The sequence below is a fragment of the Mobula birostris genome, chromosome 31 (assembly GCF_030028105.1).
Source record: "Mobula birostris isolate sMobBir1 chromosome 31, sMobBir1.hap1, whole genome shotgun sequence".
NCBI classification, from domain to species: Eukaryota; Metazoa; Chordata; class Chondrichthyes; order Myliobatiformes; family Myliobatidae; genus Mobula; species Mobula birostris.
In genome coordinates, this window is record NC_092400.1 from 23921941 (window position 1) to 23947494 (window position 25554).

The 25554-nt window shown below is 39.6% G+C and overlaps 1 protein-coding gene and 1 pseudogene across 1 annotated transcript in view; one reads left to right on the forward strand and one right to left on the reverse strand.

The window, feature by feature from the left end:
* Positions 1-20469, reverse strand: part of ap1b1 (adaptor related protein complex 1 subunit beta 1) — a 67508-nt gene extending 47039 nt beyond the window's left edge. The window contains exons 1-5 of the mRNA XM_072247759.1: positions 20330-20469; positions 16053-16111; positions 9868-9973; positions 6931-7066; positions 4454-4699 (exon numbers count right to left, since the gene is read on the reverse strand). Coding sequence (XP_072103860.1) covers positions 4454-4699; positions 6931-7066; positions 9868-9973; positions 16053-16089 — 525 coding nt within the window. The 5' untranslated portion in view covers positions 16090-16111; positions 20330-20469. The remainder of the gene's footprint in view (positions 1-4453; positions 4700-6930; positions 7067-9867; positions 9974-16052; positions 16112-20329) is intronic.
* On the forward strand, positions 15329-15413 carry LOC140191006 (U6 spliceosomal RNA; annotated as a pseudogene).
* Positions 20470-25554: the final 5085 nt, after the last annotated feature.

The following is a 25554-nucleotide window of genomic DNA, read 5'->3' on the forward strand; positions in this document are numbered from 1 at the left end:
CGACACTGCCCAGCAACTCCCAATCTAATCCTAGCCTAATCACAGGCAATTTACAATGACCAACTAACCAGTACATCTTTAGACCGTGGGAGGAAACCAGTGCACCCGGTCAAAAACTACAGATTCCATAAGACTCCATCCAGATGATGTTGGAATTGAGCTCCGATGTCTCGAGCTGTAATGGTGTTGTGCTAACCGCTGCTCTACTATTAAGAAATTTATTGCATAATTTCACTTGTCAAGGACAGCCTAAAATAAAACTATGTAAAACCACTGGAATAACCTTCAAATAAGTGAACCAAAGAAATAGCAACAACTGGCATTAGAAGATCATGGGAGGCCATTTTAACCGTTCTCAAGGTTCTGCTATCATTAAAAGCCAACTGTCAAATGCCCAAGAAAGCTTCCCTATCCTAGACTAAATTACATGAAATTTGGTGTTATTGCACATTTGGATCCCAGCTAGTGAAAGTAATATAACAATACATTCTCAGTTTGGTGTTATTGCACGTTTGGATCCCAGCTAGTGAAAGTAATATAACAATACATTCATGCAGATTGCTCCTTAGCTCATGTATTTACTCTAACTTCCCATGCTAACCACCAAGAAGACCACAACCTTGTCGTGGTTTGGAGGCTTGGGTGCCTCGATGACCCGGAGAGCTATACTGGCTTGAGTCAGGGGCTTTGGCTCCTGGTAGGGTCACTCATGCCAAACAGGTCAAAGGGTAGAGACCAGACTAAGAATAGTCCACCGGTCCTCCAGGTTCAGGAGTTCAACTCAGGGCTAACAATCCTGACTGGTCAAACAAAACTGTTTGGGAAAAAGAAATGAAGAATACTTCTATATCTGTGTGCAATGGGAATTCTCCACCCAGGACTTGCATGGCCGACAGTGAAAACTACTGGCACAATGTAGCAAGCCTTAAACACCACCAGGACCAAAACCAGTTTCTGGAATGTACGTAGAGACGGAGGACTTTACCTACTGCCCTAAACGCCAACAAATGTACAAACATTTGTAATAGGCAGCAAGTAAAATAAGTTCCCATGAGTACAAATACTAAACCAAGACTACCTTTGCCTGCTAAATTTAGACTTAAATTTGAAAATGAATTAACACTAATTGAAATAATCTAACCTTGAACTTTTTATATTGTTCTTAGCTTCTTGGGGATGAGGAAAAATAACTTTACATTTTCAAAACAGAGTGCAAAATTAATGTATTTTGGATGTGCAATTAAGGTTCATGCAGAACAGATCAAAAATAAAGTCATATAGAGGATCTCTGTTCATACAAGTCCCCTTTTAAAATCTAGTTGGCTATCAGCAAGTGAATTTATTCTCCACTAACCATAATAGAATAAGCATAAAATCTAGTTTCATACAACTATCTTGCAGAAATGAACCCCAGGATAATGAAGTTGGTAGATAGTTTATCCACAGCAAATTGCTCAGTTTCACGATACTGTATAATGCTATCATATCACTAACATATGTTTCAGTTTAAGTATCATCTGTGGCGATGTTAACACATCTGTTGTGCAAGGTATTTTTTTTTAAATCCCATCTTTGCAAGCTTTGGATTTTTAACAATACTTGATTTAAAAGTTCATGAAATTTTCAAACATGCGACACAATGTAATGCACATTTACAGTTCACAACATGTAGGCTTCAGATCTCTGCTGAGCTATCACAGGAATGTGGAGTAGAATGAAGCAGTTTCCATTTGGGCAACTTTTAATCATAAAGGTACTTCGAGAAATACAATTTGAGGTCTCTGCTATGACTTCTAAGGATAGCTTTGTGCCACTCTTGAAGAGCAAGCAAATGAGAGGCATGTACTTAAATGTGTATGATTTGTACATAACCATGAAGGTCAAAACTTCAGCACTTTCTAAAATATCTAGATGAAAGAATACCTCACTTTTCAGTACATTAATGTAAATTTGCACTTAAACAAGTTTTGTATTTAAATTGTTAATGCTTTTTAAAATTAGATTTATTCATTTTATATATAAAGTACATAGTTATATTTCAGGTTTACCAAACTAAATAATGAAATTAATATCTGCTATATGACTGACAGCTTAGATGATGCATAAACACAGATGGTATCAATTGGCAAAAACTGAAGCCAAGTTGCATCAGCATACGGCAAGGTGACTGTGTTCAATTCATCTTACTGTAACATACAATACAGAAAACAAAAATGCATTGAACTGTTTACAAAATCAAGCATTTCATAGTTTTTCATTAAAAGCAAAAATCAATGCCCTATTGTAAACTGGAAGATTTCAGGGCTGCACAAGTACTTTTGTCTCATATCTAATCAGAGGTCAAGCTAGAGAGGGTGCAGAAGTGATTTACAAGGATGCTCACTAAGTTATTGGGAGAGGTTGGACACACCGGATCTTTATTCCTTGGAGTGTAAAGGTGACGTTGTTAAAGTTTATAAAATCATGAGGGGCACGGATTAGGTGGACGGTCATATGTTTCTCCCCAGGGTTGGGGAGTCTAAAACTAGAAGGCACAGATACAAGATTAGTGGGGAAAGATTTATAAAACGCTCGGATCTCTTTTAAAAGAGGTTCTCTTTTAAAGAAACAGAGGGCAGTGAGTACCTGGGATGAGCTGCCAAAGGAAGTGGCTGAGGTGAAGGAATTGCACATTTAAGAAACATTTGGATAGGTACATGGAGGGGAAGGGCTTGGAGGTTTTATGGGCCAAATGTGGGCAACTCCGATTACCAGGGAGGATGTTGTGGTAAGTATAGACCAGTTGGCTGAAACGCCTGAATCTGTGCTGAATTACTCTATGACTATATATGTAAAACAATTACATCAAACTGGAATTTAACTGCCTATTATTACCTAAAATATCAATATGCCATCCCACGTATCCACATATACTAAGACTCATCTTTCAACACTCAAATCTGGAAAGACAATATTGAAAAGATGGGTGACTTAGTTAGCATAATTTATCTGACATGATACCTATCTCAAGAATTGAAATACTAACTATCCATCCAGTTTCTATCCCAATCTGAATAACAGAAATATCACCCATTTGTCATCCATGCAATATGAACAGCCTCATTAGTATAAAGCCTCAGCACCGTTTTGAAACCAATAAATTTTTTCCGAACTCCAGCTAAATTAGGAAAACATTCCAAAAGGAAAATATTAATGAAATGTCACCAGCCTGCAGGAAATATTTTCAATTGTTTCATTCTTCACAAGTAGTGCCTGGTAATGATCGCTGAATATTCCCAGTGTTTGGTGATTAAGCAGGCAAAATTCTGTTAAAACTTTTTTTCTATGACTTTATAACATTGAAGAGAAGTTTGGATAGATAAATGGACGGTAGGCGTAAGGAGGGATATGGCTCCAGTGCAGGTCAATGGGATTAGGCACCTCAAATAGTTTGGCACGGACGAGATGGGCCGAAAGGCCTGTTTCTGTGCTGTACTTTCTATGACTCTTCACATGTGAGCCATTGTATGAGAAACAGAACCAAACAAGTAACAAATAAATAACTATACTCATGGCAGAGTCTACCCTTTGAATAATGCAAAGGATGTTTTTGCATGCTCCTAAAGGCCTGTAGGGCGACAATTCATCTTCCAAAGGGAATTATTTTTGATAATGCAGCATTTCCTCAACAACACCATTATTGCCAGACCAAATTTTGTCGAGTTCCAGCTCAATAAGTGCGATTCCTGATATTTCAAACAGTACCACAAGGAATATGGAACTATGCAAGATCTTCTCAGTGCTTAATTTTAAATATCAGTTTACAAATATATATACTAGATTTGTGATACACCATATCTTTCTCTTAATGCCATCAACTAATAGACAATAAAATGAGCAATGAATTTTCATATACTGCAATGGCAAATAAGTTGACATCGATTGACATCTGGTCAAGAAGGGTTCAGTTGCTCAGCATTCAAGACGAGGTAATAAATTGGATTGAATTGGATTAGAATCAAATTACTAGTCCACCAGCTGAAGGGGTGATATGAAAGAAAATCTGCCAAGCTAGATGATCAATTGAACAGAATAGACCCAAATCAAGCACAACGCAAAAAAAAACCCAACAAAAAGCCCCAGTGCTACAAATCTGGGGAATAAAAATAAAATGCTGCAAACAATCTTGCATTTGTAAAGACAGGAATAAAATCTTAACATTTTTGGCTGAACCTTTCATCACAGAACATGAACTAAGTCATGAACTTTTTTCTTTTCTACAAATTAATATTCTCCATTCTAATGGAGTGCAAATAGTCTCTTTCGCAAAATATTGGCATATGTAAGTTGAAAGTTCTAACTCGTTCAACTACTGGTCACATTGTCCTGCAATGTTTTTCCAGCTTTACCAGTTTTAATCTATCTTCATATCCACAATAACAAATGTCAGGAGTAATATTAACACTTTATTTACCATTGGATTGGAGTCAGATATCAGATCCTTTAGAGTGTCCAGAAATCCCTGATCTTCTACCAGCTGTGCATTGATGTCATGTAGCTTGGCTACACAGACCGCAGCAGTTTTTCGTACATAAGGGTCTTCATCCTTTAGACATTTTCGCAGGGGCTCACACAAATACTCAGTAATTTTATCCACACGGATGCAGCCCATTGTTCTCACGGCCAGCGCTCTGATAAGTGGATTGGGATCTTCACAGTCCTGAAGTTAAACAAAGACCACTATCACTTTTTTAATAAAGAAAAGAGACAGTTCAACACAAGATGACTGGGAGGAGAATTAAACATTTCCAAAGACAACTTTGAAAATGCATACATTTATCGAACTGCCTTGACCTCTAACATCCCAGAAATCCTGTCTGCATTGTTATTTTGTTTCAATTGAGATGAGATGATAAATTTGACAAAGTCCCCACTACCAGCTGTGATTCAACAAATCTTTTTGACATTAATATATTTGGGTGAGGAGAACATTTGGAATATATGCAAGTAGAGGGGAACAGTACAAAATTAACATCCACTTCCACTGCTTTCAGAAGGCCAGGGACAAGAGAAGGAAACAACTAAACATACACACAAAATGCTGGAGGAACTCAACAGGTCAAGGCAGCACCTATGTGGAAATAAATAAACAGTCGACATTTCAGGCCGAGGCCTTTCTTCAGGACTGCTCAACGATTATTCATTTCCATGGATGCTGCTTGGTCTGCTGAGTTCTTACAGCATGTATGCGTTGCTTTGTATTTCCACCATCTGCAGACTTTGTGCCATTGAAAGGACTATTTTTACAAAGCCATTAAGGTGTGAAATGAAAGAATAACCAAGTATTCATTTGACTTCTTACATGCTAAATTCACAATGACTCTGTAAAAGCAACATAACTGGGTGAAGAGAGTTGATGGGTACCAGTTTAAAAAGAAATACAGTCTTTCTAAGAGTTATTACTAAATGCCACAGGCAGCAAGAAAAATGAATCCAAATAACTAATTCAATGAAAAGCCCATGGAACACAATGTATGAAGGACATGATTATGCATAATCACGACTTCCACATCTAAATTTATTTTCTAAAAGCACCTAGTAAATGCAGAACATGAAGAAAAATAAATTCAGGAAATCATTAGTATAGAAAATTAATGCATAGTCATGTTAAAACACTAACATATTTGAACTAATTGACATCTACTTTCATCTAATATTTAACTTGACATTTGCTTCAGGAAGATTTTTTCTTGTGAAGCAGCACTTTTGGATTTCTGCAATCCAAATAACCTTACAGAATTGCACAATGTTGTGCCATAACATAATGACACTGGAGAAAATAAATCAAGAGTCTATTCAGTATTCACATAGGTGTCTGATTGTTCACATAGACAGAGCACACATTTTACATAGATCACTGGATTGTTTTCTCCTCGTTACAAGTCAGGACAAGTTATTTTATTTACCACAACCCACACCCTCCCATATCACTGCCTCGTGGAGCTGGACTAACAAGTATCATAGCTGTGCCTTCTGGAAGCCGTTCCCTTCTAGCTCTTTTCCCGACAACACAGTCAACTTGGCTCCACTTCCGTCGACTTATTCATCACAGTCCCAATTCTCTGCAAAGCCCCAGGAGCTTGTTAATCACTTGCATAGAGCTGGAAAAGTGTAGTGTACCAACTTCAACCAGAATTACTTGGCAAAAGCAGCTAGCTGAGAAATCTCCATTAGCGTGCAGGACCTTACGGAGAATCCGAACAACAATGCATGAACAGTTGGTAGCAGAGATACTGGTGCAATCACCACACCCCACGACATCCAGTGGATACCCAGGTAAATGTCAAAAGATTCAGCACCATTGTAATGGTGTTTTGCCCGTCAAGCTCCCCTCAATCTTTAGAAGCAATGCATTTTTCACTTTCATACTAGCAAGCAGGGGTAGAATTTTATTCAACTTGCACTGCAAAATGCATGATATTTTGGGGGGGGGGGCAACCTTGAACAATTGCACATTTTTCAATTGCCTAAATAAATTTTACACGAGGTCACTTCATTTTTGAAGCACACCGTGGTTAGGTGGGACATGTTGCTGTCAATTCTGTGTTGCAACCTGTTTGGCGAGGGAGAAAGAGGAGACTTTTCAGCCAGGTTAAACAAACAGGCAGACATGATAGATGGAATCTGGAAAAATAATTGATTGCCCTTTTACTTTTGAGATCTCTTTTCAAACAGTAACCAGATTGTTTACAAACAAATCTGTAGATGCTGGAAATCTAAAGTAATACACACTGGAGGTTCAGGCATCATCTATGGAAAACAGTAAACACTTAATGTTTCAGGCTAAGACCCTTCTTCAACACTCAATCCACCAGACTGTTTACCTTTCGGGCCCAAAAAGAATTTTATACATCGATAAAAAATTATCTAACACTCTATCAAAGTACATACCTTAACAAAAGTGTTGACAGCCATAATTGCCATATCTGGTTGGCTCTTTGCGTAGTTCATTAGATAGAGGTACACCAGCTTCTTCAACTCCAAATTGTCTGTCTGCATACAGTTTACAACATCAGGAAAGAGGGCACTACATTGAACAAAATAAAAGACAAAGTTTTAAAAAAGTGAACTTAATGATTTATAAAAATCTAATCTATATATTCTTGCAATGTATCTACATTCATATGACTACACTTCAAGAATGTTCCTTATGCAATCATCTGAAAAATGTCTATACATCAGAAATCTAAATGTACTTAATGGCTTAAGCAACAGTAAGGTTATTGACCTAAATGGTCAAACTGTTATCTGAAATCACCTCACCCAAAATATGAAGGTGCAATGCAAAAGGTGCTCTATACAGTGACATGATTAGACAAGAATCCACCCTACCCACAATTCTCCCTAGGTTAAAGCAAGGTTCGCTCCTGTGAACAGTTCATAACCTTAGCAGTTCACAAGTTGGAAAAGCAGCTGCAAACCAATATTCTGGGCTGCAGAAGATGCCCGCAACTCAAGGAAGCTGGCAAATCCATCCAGCCAGTCTCCAAAATGTAGGTATGGGCTGTTCCATCAGTCTGGTCTTTGTATCATAAACTGATAGCTGACTAAACCATAACCCCCGGTTTAGGCAACTTACTAATCTTTCTAGAAATATATTAAAAAAAAACAAAATCACAAGACAAATAAAACTAAGATCATTGCAAATTTAAAAACCAAAAAGGTAAAACAAATTAAGAACATTTAAGCACATTGTATTAATTCAAAATGTTGTAAGCCATCTAATGCTTATCTGGATCCATTGCAATTATTTCCCAGCACTCTATATAAGTAAACACATTCCTCCCTTGCGTCAGCTCTCATAGGGCTCGGGCTTCCAGGGCAGATTTCCCAGCCTAACTACTAGTGAACAGTAGCTAATTTGCACTTTGCAAACAGACTCTATGAAGAAGTCTAATGACAGTCAGTCAGGAATCAGCAAAGAGTGGCCAACAAGTTCAGATATTTTTTATCCCACATGATCTCCAAATTTGGTGGCACTAATACTAAGTAATCCAGTGCAAAACTGGAACACGTTCCAATAAATTTCAGTCCAAAGTTCAAGGTGCATATTTAAATTACTTCATTTTTTTCTCCCTGAATTCAGATCCATCAAATGAAAACAATTTTCCTGTCATTTGTTAGTATGGAAGAAGCATTTAATTCTTGCTCAATGAAAGGTTATATCATATGAAATATGATAAGGTAAACATATTTGATCATTTTTGAAAAATGTTTAAGGTCACGTTAGATTGCACTGAATGCATTTTTATACTAACTTAACAGTCATGGATCTTAATGAGTAAAGAATAACAGAGAACTTCAGGGCCTTCAAAATATGAGTGATGAATCCGTGGAATTCTCTGCCACAGGAAACAGTTGAGGCCAGTTCATTGGCTATATTTAAGAGGGAGTTAGATATGGCCCTTGTGGCTAAAGGGATCGGGGGTGTGGAGAGAAGACAGGTATAAGGTTCTGAGTTGGATGATCAGCCATGATCGCAATGAATGGCGGTGCAGGCTCGAAGGGCCAAAAGGCCTACTCCTGCACCTATTTTCTATGTTTCTATGCTTACTTATCTAATTTGAGACGGCAATCTTTTTCTTTGATTGGCAAGAGTTATTCACTTTAAGTTTATTGGATTTAAAGCATTTTGTCACAATGCAGAGGGAAGCAATGTACACAAAGGTTTTCCATACTTTCCAGAGCTGAACATACTTTTAGTATCAAAAATAATCAGTACCATATTTTTGATGTCTACACAAAATATCGCAAAAACTGCTTTTTCAGTATATGTGAAATTACGACTGGGATGCACTCTGTAATATTCATTAGACCAAGGGATAATATAATTAACACGTACAAGTTCCAAGAGGGACTGATAGATAGATAATGGAGGGCTATTTTAATCAGACATAGTTCTATAGAATGTTGCAATTTTCTTCAGAATAATTTAAAAAGAAACCTAAAGATCTTAGACACATAATAAAAGTATATTCAGTGGAGGATGAGGTCAATTACAAACTAAAGGAGTACTCTGAGTAAAGGATTTTTCTGAATTATTAAATGCGTACTGTCCATGTCAGGAATATGCTGCTAATAACACAATAAAAGATTAGAAAAACTGGATATGAAAAAATGAAGAGGAAGTACTTAAAAAAAATGAGTTAGTCCCAGTGGAAAAGTTACCTAATCCGTTTATATAGATGCAGAAATACAAATAGTACCTGATAAAAGAAACGATAAGGAATAAACGTATTACAAGCCAGTTAGCCAACAAAAGCAAACGAATGCCTACAGACAATAATCCAGCACTTTCTCCCTCCATTACCTATTGCTATTTATTTTCCTGAATACATTGCTAACTCTACTACCCCATCTATCTGCAGTTAAACACCCAGTGCATTAAGAAAGAATCTCCCAAACTCATCACCAGTCGCTGATATAAAAGGTGACTTGAAAATTTTGCCACCACTCTGAAAGAAACCACAAACTCTACAGCACGGGGGAAAAACCTTTTATGAGTAAATTTCACAAATAGTCATGAACTATAGTTACCATTTTGATTGGTATGTGTTCACAAAACTCGAAAGAGCACATACAATATAACAAAACACGCACATAACAAGATGTTACAGCTAGGTATAAAGTTTTAGGAGGATTCCTGCAATTCTGAATAACTTTAGTGCTTAGGTAGCAGTGCTTAAAAGCTTTAAAACTGCAAAATATTCAGTTAACACTCTTATAAGAACTGTTAGAAATTTTCCCTAACTGCAAAATTTCAAAACATATCCACATTCTCCTGCCCAATTTTGTAATGCTGATTTCTTATAAGTCATATTGTACTACCTGACATCTTTGCCAACGGTCATTGACGCAATCACTTTCTTCACTGCTTCTTTCTTTTTCTCCTTCTTGTCACTGTTGAGTTCTGCTTTCAGTTCAAAGATTTCTCCTATAGTTGATAAAACATGGCACCATTTAATTCAAAGTAATAGAAAAATACAGCACAGAAGCAGGCCCTTCAGCCCATCTAGTCTGTGCCAACCCATTTAAACAATTTCAAGAAAAAAATATACCACGATTAAAATGAAACGGTGCCAGCCAACTATCCGTTTTCCATTTTATAATTCCAATCAGTAGTTCACAAAAAATCATTACACCAGAGTTATTTATAACATTAGTGTTTAACATCAATTAGAATGTTTGCTTGCTTCTACTTGGAGCGTTACTGTTAGCCAATTAGTATATTTTATGTCCTCTTAGCCAAAAATGATTAATTGCCTGTTATGATCCACCACGAAAATTCCACACTTAGGTAGATTTTGATTTCCCATTAGAAGTGGTGGTTGCATTCTTAGAAAATAAAACACTTGTAGGCCTAGAGCATAAAAAGCACTTTTTTATAAAAGTGCTTGCATATAAATTGCAAACATAGCCATAAGGTAGAGACTATTGAAGGGATTAATGTTGCCGTAGTTCATAACCAAGTAACAGTAAAGCATGGGAAAATAAACAGTGACAGAACTGGAATTTGCAAATTTAATAGCAATACGTGCACTACAGTTAAACCCAACAATCTAATTATGTAAAAGTTAACTTTACAATTGCAATTTTATTAATATTCCTTAATATTCTAAACATCTGGTAAGTGAAGATGTTGATTAGCCTAAGTACTTTAGGAAATATAACCGTAGCTGAGTCATGAAAATAATTTGGCAAGCAAACCCCTGACAATTTAATGGAATGTAACTAACAGTTTTAAGGAAACTCAAAAAATAATCAAGTTGGACACTTCATCATATCTCAGCAAGTATTTAAGCATTTTACAATGGAAAAAGTGCCACATACAAGGAGTAACCTTATCTCCAGTCAACACACACTGAAACTGAAAACGGTCACAGCAGAGCAGCTGAATTGAATGGTCACCTAGATCCATTCTAGCAGTATTGTTGGGCATACTCGGTGAAAGGTGATAGGATCAGCAGTTCGAAAGACTCAAGGCCATGCATATCATTCCTCTCATGACTGGGTAAACGTAGACTGTACTCTCTTGTAAAACTCATATTGAGAAGATGAAAAGCAAAGCCAATATCCAGTAAAGTTTTGCTGAAATGGGAAATCTATGCCCACAGAAAATAAAAGAGTCTGGTGTTGAATAACAACTGTAAGATTAATTATTTTATTTATTGAGATGCAATGTGGAATAAGCTCTTAACCCCCCCCAAACCCCCGAACTGTGTCAACAAGCAACCCTTGACTTAATCCTAGTCTAATCATGGGGTAATTTACAACGACCAATTAACCTAACAACCAGTACGTCTCTGGACTGTGAGAGGAAACACACACAGTGACAGGGAGAATGTACAATCTCCTTACAGACAGTGACAGGAATTGAACTTGGGTCGCTGGCACTGTAAAGCATTGTGTTAACCACTAAGCCACCATGCCACCCACTTTATAAAACCAAATTATAAAACTAGATCCAACTTAAAAACACCAATAGCTTGACCATCCTTCATTGACTACAGCTCTGTATTCCAAACTATCATCCATCAAAACACGTCAATATGCTCCGAGACACTGGCCTCAAAATCTTCTTGTGCAACTGGATGCTCAATTTCCTCCCTTGTAGATCTCAGTTATTTGGGATTGGCAACAACATCTCCTCCACAATCTCCATCAGCACAGGGCTGTGTGCTTAGCTACTTGCTTTACACTTATGACTGTGTGGTTAAGCACAGCTCCAATGCTGTATTTAAGTTTGATGACAACACTTCTGTCATTGCCGAATCAAAGGTGGTGACGAATAAGCATACAGGAGGAAACCTGAAACTCTGGCCGAATGGTGCCACAACAAAAAATTTTCAATGTCAGCAAAACCAAAAAGCTGATTATTGACTGATCTCCTGATGAGGGCTGGCTCATGGACCTCAGGTTTCCTCCTCCTGCAGAGTTGAAAAGAGTTAGCAACTTTAAATTCCTCCATACTAGCATTTCAGAGGATCTGTCCTCAGTCCAGCACACATGTGCTATTACAGAGAAGGCACAGCATCACCTCTACTTTCTTTGTAGTTTTGCAGATCTGGCAAATCATCTAAAATTCTGACAAATTTCTATAGCTGAGCAGCGCAGAGTATACTGATGGGTTGCATCACGGCCTGGTATGGGAACATCAAAGACCTTGAACAGGAAAGTAGTGGACGCAGCCCATTGCATCACAGGTAAAATCCTCCCCATCACTCAGCACATTTACAAGGAGTGCCCTCAAAGGAAAGCAGCACCCATCATCAAGGACCCCCCACCATCCAGGCCATGCTCTCTTCTTGCTGCTGCCGAAGAGGTGGAGTAGGAGCCTCAAGTCCCACACCACCAGGTTCAGGAACGGTTATTACCCCTCAACCATCAAGCTCCTGAATCAGGGTGGATAACTTCACTCACCCCTACAATGAACTGATTCCACCATCTATGGACAACTTATGGACTCACTTTTAACGGCTCTACAACTCATGTTCGATATTTATTGCTTATTTATTTATTGTGAATATTATTACTACTTTTCTTTTGTATTTGCACAGTTTGCTGCCGTTTACACACTGATTGTTGATACGTATTTGTTCGTGTGCACTTTCATTGATTTTGTGTTTCTTTGCATTTACTGTGAATGCCTCACAAAAAAATGAATCTCAGGATACTATATGGTGATGTATAGGTACTTCAATAATGAACTTACTTTGACCATTGATCCTCGCGAGACTAGCATCAGAAAAACAGCAGAAAAGTTGTCAGCAGTCAAGGAGGAAAGAAACAGCAAACAGAAACCGTCACTATGAAGAAACAGGCCAACAGGTATATCATCTTTGTACCCGTCAGCCAATCAAGAGCTGACACTGTGAATCAGAGCTGTACTACAATACACAAAGCTGTACTAGGAGGCAGACCATACAAAAACCACAGCACCAGGACAATCCGTAGATCACTCCCCATCATTCCGACACCATCTCGCTAACCTTTCATTGCAATGCTAAAACGATAAATAAACTTGTGAGATAGATATTAGAAGATTATTTTGTGGGAAAGGGAACCTGAAAAATACTATACCAATCCCCATGAAAACAGAATTCAATACTGATATGCAATAAGTTATAGTAATTAAACTGATATGCAATTAGTAATTAAATCAAAAGCTTGAGAGATTAAAGACAGCCACGTCAGTGGAATACTAACAGAAAAGGTGCCAGTATTCAAATGATAGCAAATAAGTCGGTATTCTCTCCAAGACATATGTATAAGACCAAAGAAAAGTAATAAAGATCTCGTGACAAGTACTTATACTTCAACCACTAATTCAAAAAAATCAATGGGGCTGCCACATTTCCATCACTTCGACTGTGTCCACCCTTCCAAAGTAGTATTAGCTGTAAAGCCCTTTAGAACATTGTCTAAATACAAGTTTTCATTGTTTACGCAAACAGCTTGCAGGAATTAACACTGGACCTCATCTTCATGTTTACAAAATGCAAGATTTATATTTATAACTGGATACACACTGCCTAAAAACATTTTAATACACCAGCAACTTTGATGTGTTGCTTGAATTTCCAGCATCTGCAGAATTCCTCGTTTGCATTAATAGAATTCACCTCCGTTAAATATAATTTTATCAGTTGTCATATTAAAATGGTCTTTAATTAAAAGCACTTTATACATCAGAAAATGAGATTTGCAGAAACTGGTCAGATGTATTCAGAAGGCTTCAATTTGGAACTACTGGGATTAAATTCTTATGCAAACTATGTTGCAGCATTCAATACCAAAACTAACACTCATTCAAATGTTTGACTTTAAAATCACGGACTATTGTCAAAAGAGGAGAAAATGACTTTTTTTTTACAAAAATGAGATTGATGCTTCCAGATACAAATCTAACGTTGCCATCACAAACACATCGCTCGCAGCCCATAGGCACATGCAACATCAAAATAACTTTCTCCAACCTTTTAGATTTACAAAATTTCACTTAAATCTTTTTGTATTATTAGCTAGAATGAATACTCTTTTCAGGATAAAGTGTTGGCAAGATAAACTTGCCATGGTGGGATGGTCAAAAACAAAAGGGCATAGACATAAGGTCAAAGATAGATTAGAGATGAGAACTTAAACCTAAGGAACGTGTTGAATAATTCATGTCAGATTAAAATCAAATGGTGATGGATACTTTTGCAAACCACTCAGATCGTTGGAGGTGTCGACAGGAAAGAAGGTTGCCGATGGATGCAGTACAATATAAATCAGGTACGGATACAGATGGAAAAATGACAGGTGAGGTAGCTTGGGAGGCCAAATGTAAGGGGAACATATACAGCCAATGGCAAAACTGTACTGACACACAGCACTGATGTACAGAGGGATCCCCAAGTCCGAGTCCACAGCTCCCTGAAAGTTGTCAGAGTGGTAAAGAAGGCATATGGGATGCTTCATTGATCAGGGGCACTGAGCATAGGAGTAAGGAAGTTACATTAGAGCTGTACAAAACTTTGGTTGGTTGCATTTGAAGTACTGAGTATGATACTGGTCTTTAACTTCTTTAAAAAGTGTAGCTTTTCTTCCAAAGATTACAAATGTGAATGCTCAACACAGACTCTAAGATGTTACAATTGATTAATAGTTTTAAAAAATGCCCAGCAATTACCTTTTAAATGAATCAATGGCTAACTCATTCTAATAATGATTTTCATTCTCAACATTATGTTTATCTACCAAAAGCAAAGACTTGCAAATTTTCCAAAAAATTTGGCAATCACAAACACTTGGATCACCAAAGTGACTTTTTAATCCAATGGCTGAGCAAGCTTGTTATCTAGATATGAGGTGCATAAACTTGAAATGTTCTCTTGTGCTCAGTTAAAAGGGAACCTGACCAAGGTGTTTAAATTTAAAAAGGAAATCAATATAATGCATTCAGAGAAAATATTTCCTCTGATGTAAAGTCCAAAATATGGAGACAATTTTAAAATGTGAGCTTAAGTCATATCAGTGAAATCAGGAAGCACAAATGAACATGAAGGCCACTGAAAATGTAGAATGATCTCACTCTGAAGATTTTTTGTCAATACGGATTTTTGCTAAGGTGTTATAGAGAATTTAGCAAGCATAAGTAACTTGGAAATAAAGCAGAATAGCCATTATCTAAATCACCAGCAGAACAGGCTTATAGGGCTGATAATCCATTTCAATAGTTATGAACTTAAGAAGTCAGAAGCTGATAGTGGAAGAAAGCATAAAACTTTATCACTCCTTTCCATGAGCTCACATTAGAAGTATAGTACTAAAATTGGAGCGACACAAGAGATGATTAGCATGACCCCTGCGCAAGGATAACACGCAATTTTTTTCCTTCAACAGGACCACATCCTTATCATGGTGTGGAGGCTTGTGTGCCTCAGTGGCCCAGAGAGCTATGTTGGCTGGAGTCAGGGCATTATGCTTTGGTTCTTGGTAAGGTCACCCATATCAAACAGGCCAAAGGGTAGAGGCCAGACTAAGAGTGGCCCACTGGTCCAGCTCAGGGATAAACAACCCTGACAGGTGAAACAAAATTGTTCCAGAAATAGAAATAAAGAATCTTTCTACCACTGGGTGCGATGGTATTCCTGAGTCTCCACCCAGGACTTGCATAACTGTCAGTGGTAGAAACCAAGAGGAAGCTACTGACATGATGAAAGAAGCCCTGAACACTACCAGAGATGGAGGACCTTCATCACTGCCCTAAGCACCAGTGCTGTAAGGGGAAGCAAGTTTCCATGAGTAAAAGTACCTGTACTTAAGTGCGAGAAGCATTCCAAACAAAAGGGGACAAGAGAAAATGGAATTTGGATATTTAGAAGGTAGGACAACACAAAGAATTATAATTCACTCATTTGAAAATCACATTGATTTTTGCAACAAATACAGCAAGTTGAAAAGTTGTCAGTTTACTCACAGTTCTTCAACAATTTTACAGTTGCCACAATTAAAAAAAGAAAAATAGCTACCTTTCTTGGTGGTTGTGAAATATTTAGAATCAGTCATGGTGAGTGTGGAAGAAGGTTTCCTGAAAAAGAAAAAAAAACTGTTTATTTTCTGCTGAGCCAGCAACATGGGCATTCCAAATAGGAAAACAAGGTTACTGATTAATCAGCTTTAAGCTGTATGACCCATTGCGAAATTTGTTCTGCAACCAGACAACCCTTCAAATTAAAGGATTTCTTTAACAATTTGCAAATACTTTCATGAACATAATTTTTATCGCTAGTTCATTTAACTTAGTTTTCTTGTATACATCAACATTCAGAAGCAGAAATGTTTTTAATGTGACCGCAGTGCGTCAGAGTTTGGAGTTCTATTCTGGCGCCATCTGTAAGGAGCCTGTACATCCTCCCCGTGGAACGCATGGGTTCCCTCTGGGTGCTTCAGTTCCCTCCCACAGTCCAAAGATGTACCGGTTAGTAAGTTAATTGGTGATTGTTAATTGTCCTGTGATTGGACTAGTATTAAACAGGTGGGTTGCTAGGCGATGTAGCTTGTCGGGCCAGAATGACCTGTTTCACGCTGTGTCTCAATAAATTAATATGAAAGGCGATGAAACCCATGAATGTGGTCCTTGATAGGATCAAATGAAGGAAGAAACGTGGGGAGAATCAGGTGAAATAAGAGACTACAAAATTACATCAACATAAAGAATGCTCAATCACCATTGGTTTTAATTGGCTGAGAATAGTCAAGTCAAGAGGTTGACTGTGTAACGGAAAGTCATTTCGCAAAGAAAAATCCTATTTCATAGTACACTGGCACTAAGCTGAATAAAAGGAGTCTGCATCACTGGGCTGGAATGGGACCTTGTTAATAGAAATGATGAGCTTAAGGCTACAGCTCGAATTTCATATGAACGAGTGGAGAGATGGGGTAGAAATAATAGAAATCTCTAAAGTTAAAGAGAAAGGAAGAGAATAAAGGTCAAACTAACAATAGAAATAAGGAGAGCATAGTCCGAGAATTCAAGTTCACAGAACATCAACATAAATTATTTAAAAGTATGATTAATAAAAAATAAAACTGCAGATCAATGTACAAGATAGCCAAGGGTACTGAAATTATGAGTTACACAAAGAAATGAGAGCTCAGTGTTTAAAAAGGCTATTCATTAAAAATTGCATATTTAGAACAGGAGAGGATGGGTAGAAAAGGAGATACCTGCATCAGGATAACAACTGCAACAGGAAAATATTCCTGATATTTAGAAAACAAATAGATTTCGATTAGGGAATATCCGATGGATATGAAGCTATGGGCAAAGCATAATGAGAAATTCCAAAGACTTCCAGATGGAGCGATTACCTTACTATTTATGTGGGTGTGTGCTATGCAGGCAGGGGCTCCCAACCATTTTTATGCCATGGACCAATACCATTAAGGACTCCATGGAACCCAGGTTGGGAACACCTGACTGAAGATGCATTCATTACAGATAGGCAGAAAATAGTTGTCAGAGAAATAAGGAGAACACAAACTTCTGAGATGCAGATTCGAAGTGATGCAGTTACACAAAAGGCACCAATTACACATTATACTTAAATAATAATCATAAAATAATGCACAAGGAATTTTTTTTGAGAATTCCCAATTGGATCATGTTGGAATTTTGTTTAGATAGTATTTATGCAATAATATGCAGCGTTCTAGTAATCATAACTTCATAGTCACTAGCGAAAGTGCAAAAACGATTAGGTACGAGTCCAGAACCACAATACTGCTTGCAGAGTTAGCAGACTATAAATTTTAACTACCAAGCCTAAAAGAGAGGTAACCTGATTGAAAGCTTCAGAATTGCGAAATTGTTTAATGATACAGAATGTATATTTGCACTCAAGGAAAGAGTCCAAAATCCTGGCAGGACATCCAACACATTCCACCACAATTTCAGGGTAGAACGTTGAAAACAGTAACCTCGTACAGCCAAGAAGCAGAAGCACATCGTATAGAAGCACAAAAGCTCAAGAGAGAAAAGAGCAGTTATTCTGGTGCATTAAGATGAAGTTAGGAAGAGGTCAGCAGCAGCATTAATAATAACAAATGCACCAAGCTGAATGATCTGCTTAAAGCCATAGAAAAAATACATACAGAAGCAGGCCCTTCAGCCCATCTGGTCTATGCCAAGCCATTAAAACTGCCTACTCCCACTGACCTGCACTGGGAACATAGTCCTCCATACCCCTACCGTCCATGTACCTATCCAAACTTCTCTTAAACGATGAAATTGAGCTCGCATGCACCACTTGTGCTGGCAGTTCATTCCACACTCTCACTACACTCTGAGTGAAGAAGTTTCCCCTTATGTTCCCCTTTCACCCTTCACCCATGACCTCCTGTTATAGCCACCCACCCCCCCAACCTCAGTGGTAAAAGCCTGTCATCATCATCATGGCTCCGTCTGTCTAAGTAGACAATGGATGCACCCGGTTCTGGGGCGCAGACCTGGGCGGTGAATACGGAGATCCTGGGCTGCCCAAACATCAAGATCCCCCTCTCGGCCTCGCGGATGTGGTCCAAAGGAATGCACAGCAGTACATTTGGCATCAGCTTGGCTGCAGGAGCTGCCGGGAGGTGACATGATACGTCATCCAACCGCCTTAGGGGCTCTACCCCGGATTTGTGTAGGGTTTACTCCTTAGCCTTCTCTTCTCCCGAAGATACCCACAAGGCAGTGGGATCCGTAACCCTGGATAGGGGCCCATACCGGGTACTGTCAGCCGGAGCCAGCCGAGCCCGGGAATCGTGTAAGGCAGGGTCGTCACGCCCTGTAGTAGTGACATATGGAGCCACTACCCATGGTAAAAGCCTGTGCACTTAAAATCATATAACATTGATAATGTCCATAACCCAACTTAATTCTTCCAGTTTTTTTTAAACGAGCCAGCCAATTATATCAAGCCATGAAACTACTTTTACTTTGTTTTTTTTTTACTTTTAAAGATAAACAATAAACAAGTAATGTTTAAGGTGCATGATAACCATTTAAACTTCTGGCCTTTTAAAAACAAGTGCATAATGAAGATTTAGAGGTTTTCTGAAAGCAAAGCAAAATGCATTGCCAAAACAAGAGATAGCAGAATACTATCAGCACCGATTGAATCTAATATCCAATACAAAATTTACAGCAGACTATAAATTTAAGTAACTACCTAGTCAGGAGCAACAGAGCTTGAGCTTGCAAGTATCAATATATCTCAATTTCACCTGTGTCTGAATATCAGTTAAATTTCAATGATGAAGAGCCAATGAGCCATTGACACTTACATCACAACCCCACCCCCAACAATCAATCAGCCATGAACTTACTGTGCACCTTGCCTACAAAACAGTGACAACTCATTGTAACTCACTTCCTGTAATGGGGACTAAAACATGACTGTGGAGTAACTTGAACAGGTTTCATTCCTAAAGGGGATTAGGGCTTTCAAGCAGGGGGACTTAAATAATCACCTTAAAAATCTGAGAGGGGCGCTTTGTTTATTTTGAGAATAAAAGAACAATGTATATAAAAAGATCTAATTAACTAAACAGCCCCTCACTCAGTAACAGCAAAGATGCTCCAGTCAAACTAGATCCTGGCTTGGCAAGGACAATCAGACCCCTGCTTAAAAACCTTTGACCCAATCCTCCCCCACCTCCATTTCTAGACTTGGCAAATACTAGTTGGTCTCAGTACCCCAATCTCGAACTCCATTGGTTCAGACTCCTTTCTTACACCATCACTAAACCACCTTTGTCAATACTTCCAGGTTCTCTTCCCTCACTCCTGTCCGTACCCTCAGGTCCCTCGTGATGGCCTATCCCCTGAGCCCTTCACCCTTTAGATCCTCTCTCCTCCCCAGTACCGCAGCTACCTTGCTAGGACCCCTGGCTCCTCTCCCATCCTCAGGACTATAGCCTCCCCAGCCTCTTCTACACCCCTCACCCAGTACGGTAGCCTTCCCCCCCCCCCCGGTAGTAGTGTAGCCCTCTCCTCTTCCCCAGCACTGTCGCCTCCCTCCCATCTTCCCCCTGAACTGCAACCCTCCCCCTCTCCCGCCCTTGTTCAGTGGTCTCCCTGTTACCCTCCTCAGTACTGTAGCCTCCCTTCCCCACTGCAACCCCCCCCCCCAACCCGCAGGCCAACAACCAGCTGATCCCAGCTTCTGCCTGCAGACTTGGGGGAGGTGGTGGTCCTGGAGGAGAGGGAGGGTTTCCGGCTGTGACAGCAGGTGCCGTGGCCCGCATGGAAAACACTCACCCCCTTCAGCCGGCTGTGTCAAACGCAGGATCGAAGGAGCCGCAATTACAAAGCCGCCGCAGACCCGCTCCCTCCGGCCGCAGCTCCAAGATGTCCGCCAGTCACCCAACTCCACGGCGCCGTCCCCAGCGCACCGGATGTAGATCCGGATCACCTTCCGGTCGGTACATCCCCCGCTCTGGCGCCTCCCCTGGGTGGGAGGGGAAACAGCCCTCCACCTCCGAGTGGTCCCAGGGCCGTGGGTCTTCCGCTCTGTCCACCAGCTGGCTTCAGGACTGTGGTTGAGCCTCCTGTACCATCTTGTTAAGTGCAAAGGATTCTGCAAACGCTGGAAATCTTGAACAACACACACAAAATGCTGGAGGAGCTCAGAAAGTCAAGTGGCATATATGGGGAGAATAAACAGTTGATATTTTGGGCTGCAGATCTGATGAATTTTCCACCTGAAATGGCAACTGTTTATTGGCCTCCATAGATGCTGCCCGACTTGCAGATTACTCCACCATTTTGAATGTGTTGTTCATCTAGTTAAACTTTTTTTTTCAAGTTCTGATGGAAGGTTATCTCACTGAAAATGTCCCTCTGTAGATGCTGCCTAATCTTTCAATTTCTAGTTTACAGTGTTGAAAATGATCCCACTGTAACTTAACTGGCTGTGGCCTCCCATCCTTTTCAATAACGCCAAAACAAGCCTGAGGTACACCTCAGCTTCCATCTGGGTACTTTGCAACTTCCTGCATTTAATACTTGAACTTAACAAGTTAATGCAACTCATTCTTTCTGCTTGCCATCATTTTGGCTCAGTTTTTCTCTTTCCGTTAGTATAATGATGGGGTGCCGGGGTGGAGATGTGTCTCTAACAAAGGAGATGTAAGGCACTCCTTCCCTCCACTAGTCTGCAGCGTACACCTCCCCCCACCCCCAGATCAGGCTCCTATGAAGCCATGGAGAAGGTGGTGGACGGTCTTATGAGCAGCTGGTGCAGGTCACAAGTCCTGGTTATGCGGCCACTGACACCAGGCAGACAATCACTGCCCGGAAGAAGGCAGTGGCACACCACTTCTGTAGAAAGATCTCTCATACATATTGAACAAATCAGTATAATGATAAGGAAAGGCAAAGAAGCATAATGCACTTTGGACTGCCATTTTAAGTCACTTGGTCTCATCACTCCTACACTTTCTCCCCTTCCCTGTTCTGACCAAAGGCCTGGGACATCTCTCTCCAGAGATGCTGCCTGACCCGCTGAGTGATCTGCCTTTCTTTCACCACCACATACCCGGAGTAGGGCAGATTTGTTGTTTATGTTTTAAGATTTTAAAGTGCTCTAAGTATTTGGAGAAAAGATGTCTGCCAATAATGCTGACAAAAATTCTGACAGGGATCTTGCAGAAGGACTTGGACAGGTTAAGAGAGTGAGCAAAGAGGTGACAGAAGAAATACAGCAGTGGGAATTGTGGAGTTACGCACTTTCCCAGGAAGAGAAAAGGTGTAGACTGATTTCTGGATTCCCTCCCAATTTAGAAATAGAGGTGCACAGGGACTTAAGGAATCCTAGTTCAGGATTTAAGGTTAACTTGCAGGTTGAATTAGTGCTAAGGAAGGAAAATGCAACGTAAGCATTTATTTCAGAGATCTGGAATATAAAGCCTCCAAGAGGAACACAACCTTGTTGTGGGGTTTGGAGGCTTGCGTGCCTCAATGACCCGGAGAGCTATGTTGGCTGGTGTCAGGGCTTCATGCTTTGTCTGTTGGTAGGGTCAGCCATGCCACACAGGCGAAAGGGTAGAGGCCAGACTAAGAGTGGTTCACCGGTCCTCAAGATTCAGGGGCTAACAACCCTGACTGGCCAAACAATGAAGAATCGTCCTACATCTGAGCGCAGTGGTATTCCTGAGTCTCCACCCGGGACTTGCATGACTGACAGTGGTGAGAACCAAGAGGAAGCTACTGAAACGATGAAGGAAGCCCTGAACACTGCCAGAGATGGAGGACTTTCATAGCTGCCCTAAATGCCAGCGGCGTAACAGTCAATAAGTAAAATTATAGAAAGGAGGTACTGCTGAGGCATTCAACAGGAATTCTGCAGATGCTGGAAATTCAAGCAACACACATTAAAGTTGCTGGTGAACGCAGCAGGCCAGACAGCATCTGTAGGAAGAGGTGCAGTCGACGTTTCAGGCCGAGACCCTTCGTCAGGACTTGGTCAGTCTGCATTCTGAACATTGAGAGCTATTTTGGACTTTGTATCTCAAAAAAAAGTGTACTGGCCCTGTAGGGGGTCCAGAGAAGGTTCACAAGAATGAAAAGCTTTCCGTATGAGGAGCACTTGATGTCCCTGGGCCTGTACTTATTGGAGTTCAGAAGGACAAGGGGGGAATTGCATTGAAACGTACCAAATACTGAAAGGACTGGGTAGAGTGGATGTGAACAGGGTGTTTCCATTACTAGGAGAATCTAAGGGTACATCCTCAGAACAAAGGGGCACCCCTTTAGAAAGGCGATGAGCAATTTCTTCAGCTGGTGGGTGGTGAATCTGTGGAATTCACTGAGTCATTGGGTATATTGCAGGCAGACACGGATAGGTTCTAGATTGGCAAAGGGGTTTAGAAACATAGAAAATAGGTGCAGGAGTACGCCATTCAGCCCTTCGAGCCTGCACCACCATTCCGTATGATCATGGCTGATCATCCAACTCAGAACCCTGTACCTGCCTTCTCTCCATACCCCTGATCCCTTTAGCCACAAGGGCCATATCGAACTCCCTCTTTAATATAGCCAATAAGGGTTAAGAGTTAAGGGTTACAGAAAGAATACAAGATAATAGGATTGAGAGAGCAAAAAAAATGGCCATGATCAAATGGCGGAACAGACCAAATTGCACTCCTGTATCTAGTGGACCAACATTCAACTTAAAATTATAATTGTATTAGTAAAGATAAAAGTAATGATATACTTTCATTGTTATAAACTATGACTGAAAAAAAAGTATAAAAATAAGCAAAACAGCCCTAAAGGTGGGTGCCTAGCAACAAGGACTCAGCCAGCAGTTTAACAAGCAGGACAGGGTGTATATAGATGCTCCAGAGAGTATTTATACAACGTAAGCCCAAGTGGATTAGTGAACTTTGAGAACATTGATCAGAAACTTGAAATTTACAAGTCAAGACTAACTTCTGACCTCCAACAAAGTATGCTGGTGGCAAAAGAGGGGAGAGTTGCTGATGAGGGAATATTTAATCTATAACAGGCAAGACCAACTGGCAGAAGTTTAACAAAAGTAAATATAAGCTATAAAGCACAAAATTGGAAATGTACAGGGATGTGATCATCATAAGAGTAAAAGTGACTTTGTTAGTTGAGGCATAGGAATGAAGCTGAATTGGAGGGTACCAGCATTCTAACATTTGTGATTGCTTTGCTCAATTTTAAATTAATTGGGAATGAAGCGGTCTTTTACAGGTTGGAAGGATGTAACTGGTGAGGTGCTTGAAGATCAGGTCTTGGCTTTCAATTATTTACTATTTATATTTGTAGGAGCCATGTATCTATTTTCTGTCTGTATTGTATTTTGTGCTGTGTGCTTTATGGTAATTTGTCACATGGGTTGAAGCGTGGTAGAAGTAAATGAGTTGTCGTGTATTCACCCTTTGTGCTGTTAGTTTAGTTAGAGAGGGGATGGGCCAGGGAATGATTTTTTTTTGTTGAACGCTAATTTGGTTATGCTAACTTCGCGTATATTGCTAATTTTGAATGCTTGCCTTTGCTGGTTTTGTTATAAAGAATTAAATGTACTTTTTTTTTTGACCTGGAAGTGTTGATTCCCTCACTCAGCGGTTTTGGTTTGTTTTTTAAATATTATCAAGGATCCCACCCATCCATCCAATGTCCTTTTTGACTTTCTGCCATCAGGAAGGAGACTTTGATGCATAAAAACAAGAACGGTCAGAATGAGAAACAGCTTCTTCCCTCAGGCCATTAGGCTTCTGAACCCCCTGCCACATCGCATTAGAAGTGTCACTGGTTAATCTGTTCTGTACCTTACAATATTAAATTTATGCACTTTATTTATGCATAATTCATCTGTACGTTTTATTGTTACTTTCATGTCATTGTGTGTTATGTGATGGGGTCCTGAATTACCCCTATGAACTGTGCTCATTTACCCCTATTAACTGTGCTTTTGAAAAGAGAGAGAGAGTTATTTAACACCAACAACTTGTTTTAAAGAGAGAGAGATGAAGACTGCTCACAGGTTGTTTATATTTTCTTCAAAGATATTTGCCTGCTTGTACATTTCTTACACAGACAAAGGAAGGAGGAGTTATTTGAATGACAGCTGGTACCCAGTACGATAAGATAAATAGGAGGTCAGATGACATAGACCTCAGACACATGTTTTGGACACTGAATGAGTTTTGTTCTGCCCACAGAAAAAGTGGGTTTTTGGAAGATCAATCAGGCAGATCGATCAGTGGCTCCTGCATTGAGATAAAAGGCAGTGACCGGTGGGGAGTTGTCCATGTGTCCACCCTTGCCTGGGTGATAGCTCCACCACAGAAAACCGGTCCCCTTTGTTGTGGTCACATTCGGTGACTTTTAAAGGATTTTGGAGGACAATGAAAAGATCGATGGTGTCAGCTCACCTGAAGACTCAAATCTCTCCCTCTCTCTCTCCATCACTACTCAACTCAATAACACGAACTGAACTGAACTTTACTCATTGTCGTAAGGCTATCTTTTTACCCCTAGATTTGAAGAAGCTTGGTTTTTCACATATATTTCCACACTTACTGATTTACTTACTTATATATAATCATTGCTAACCTGTTTGATTTTGCTACATTTATATTACTGTATTGCGTAGTTATTAATAAATATTATTAGTTAATAGCAATACTGGATTCCAAAGTGTTTTCTATTTCTGCTGGTTCTTTATTCCCGTCGGGGGTACGTGACAGTTATAAGTGTGTTATGTTTACTACTGTGCTTTACACCCTGGCTGTCTTATTTGACAGTATACACGCATGCAGTTAAATGACAATAAACTTGGCTTGACTGGACTTGACTTGAAGTAACTTTTACAATATCAATCTCCTGTAGGACATGGCAAAGTGTAAGTTTGCCAATGACACAAAAATAGGCAGAGGACATATTGCATGAGGATAACTAGACTATAGATAGATACAGCGGTCAATAATTTGGTAAATGAATTCAATGAGAGA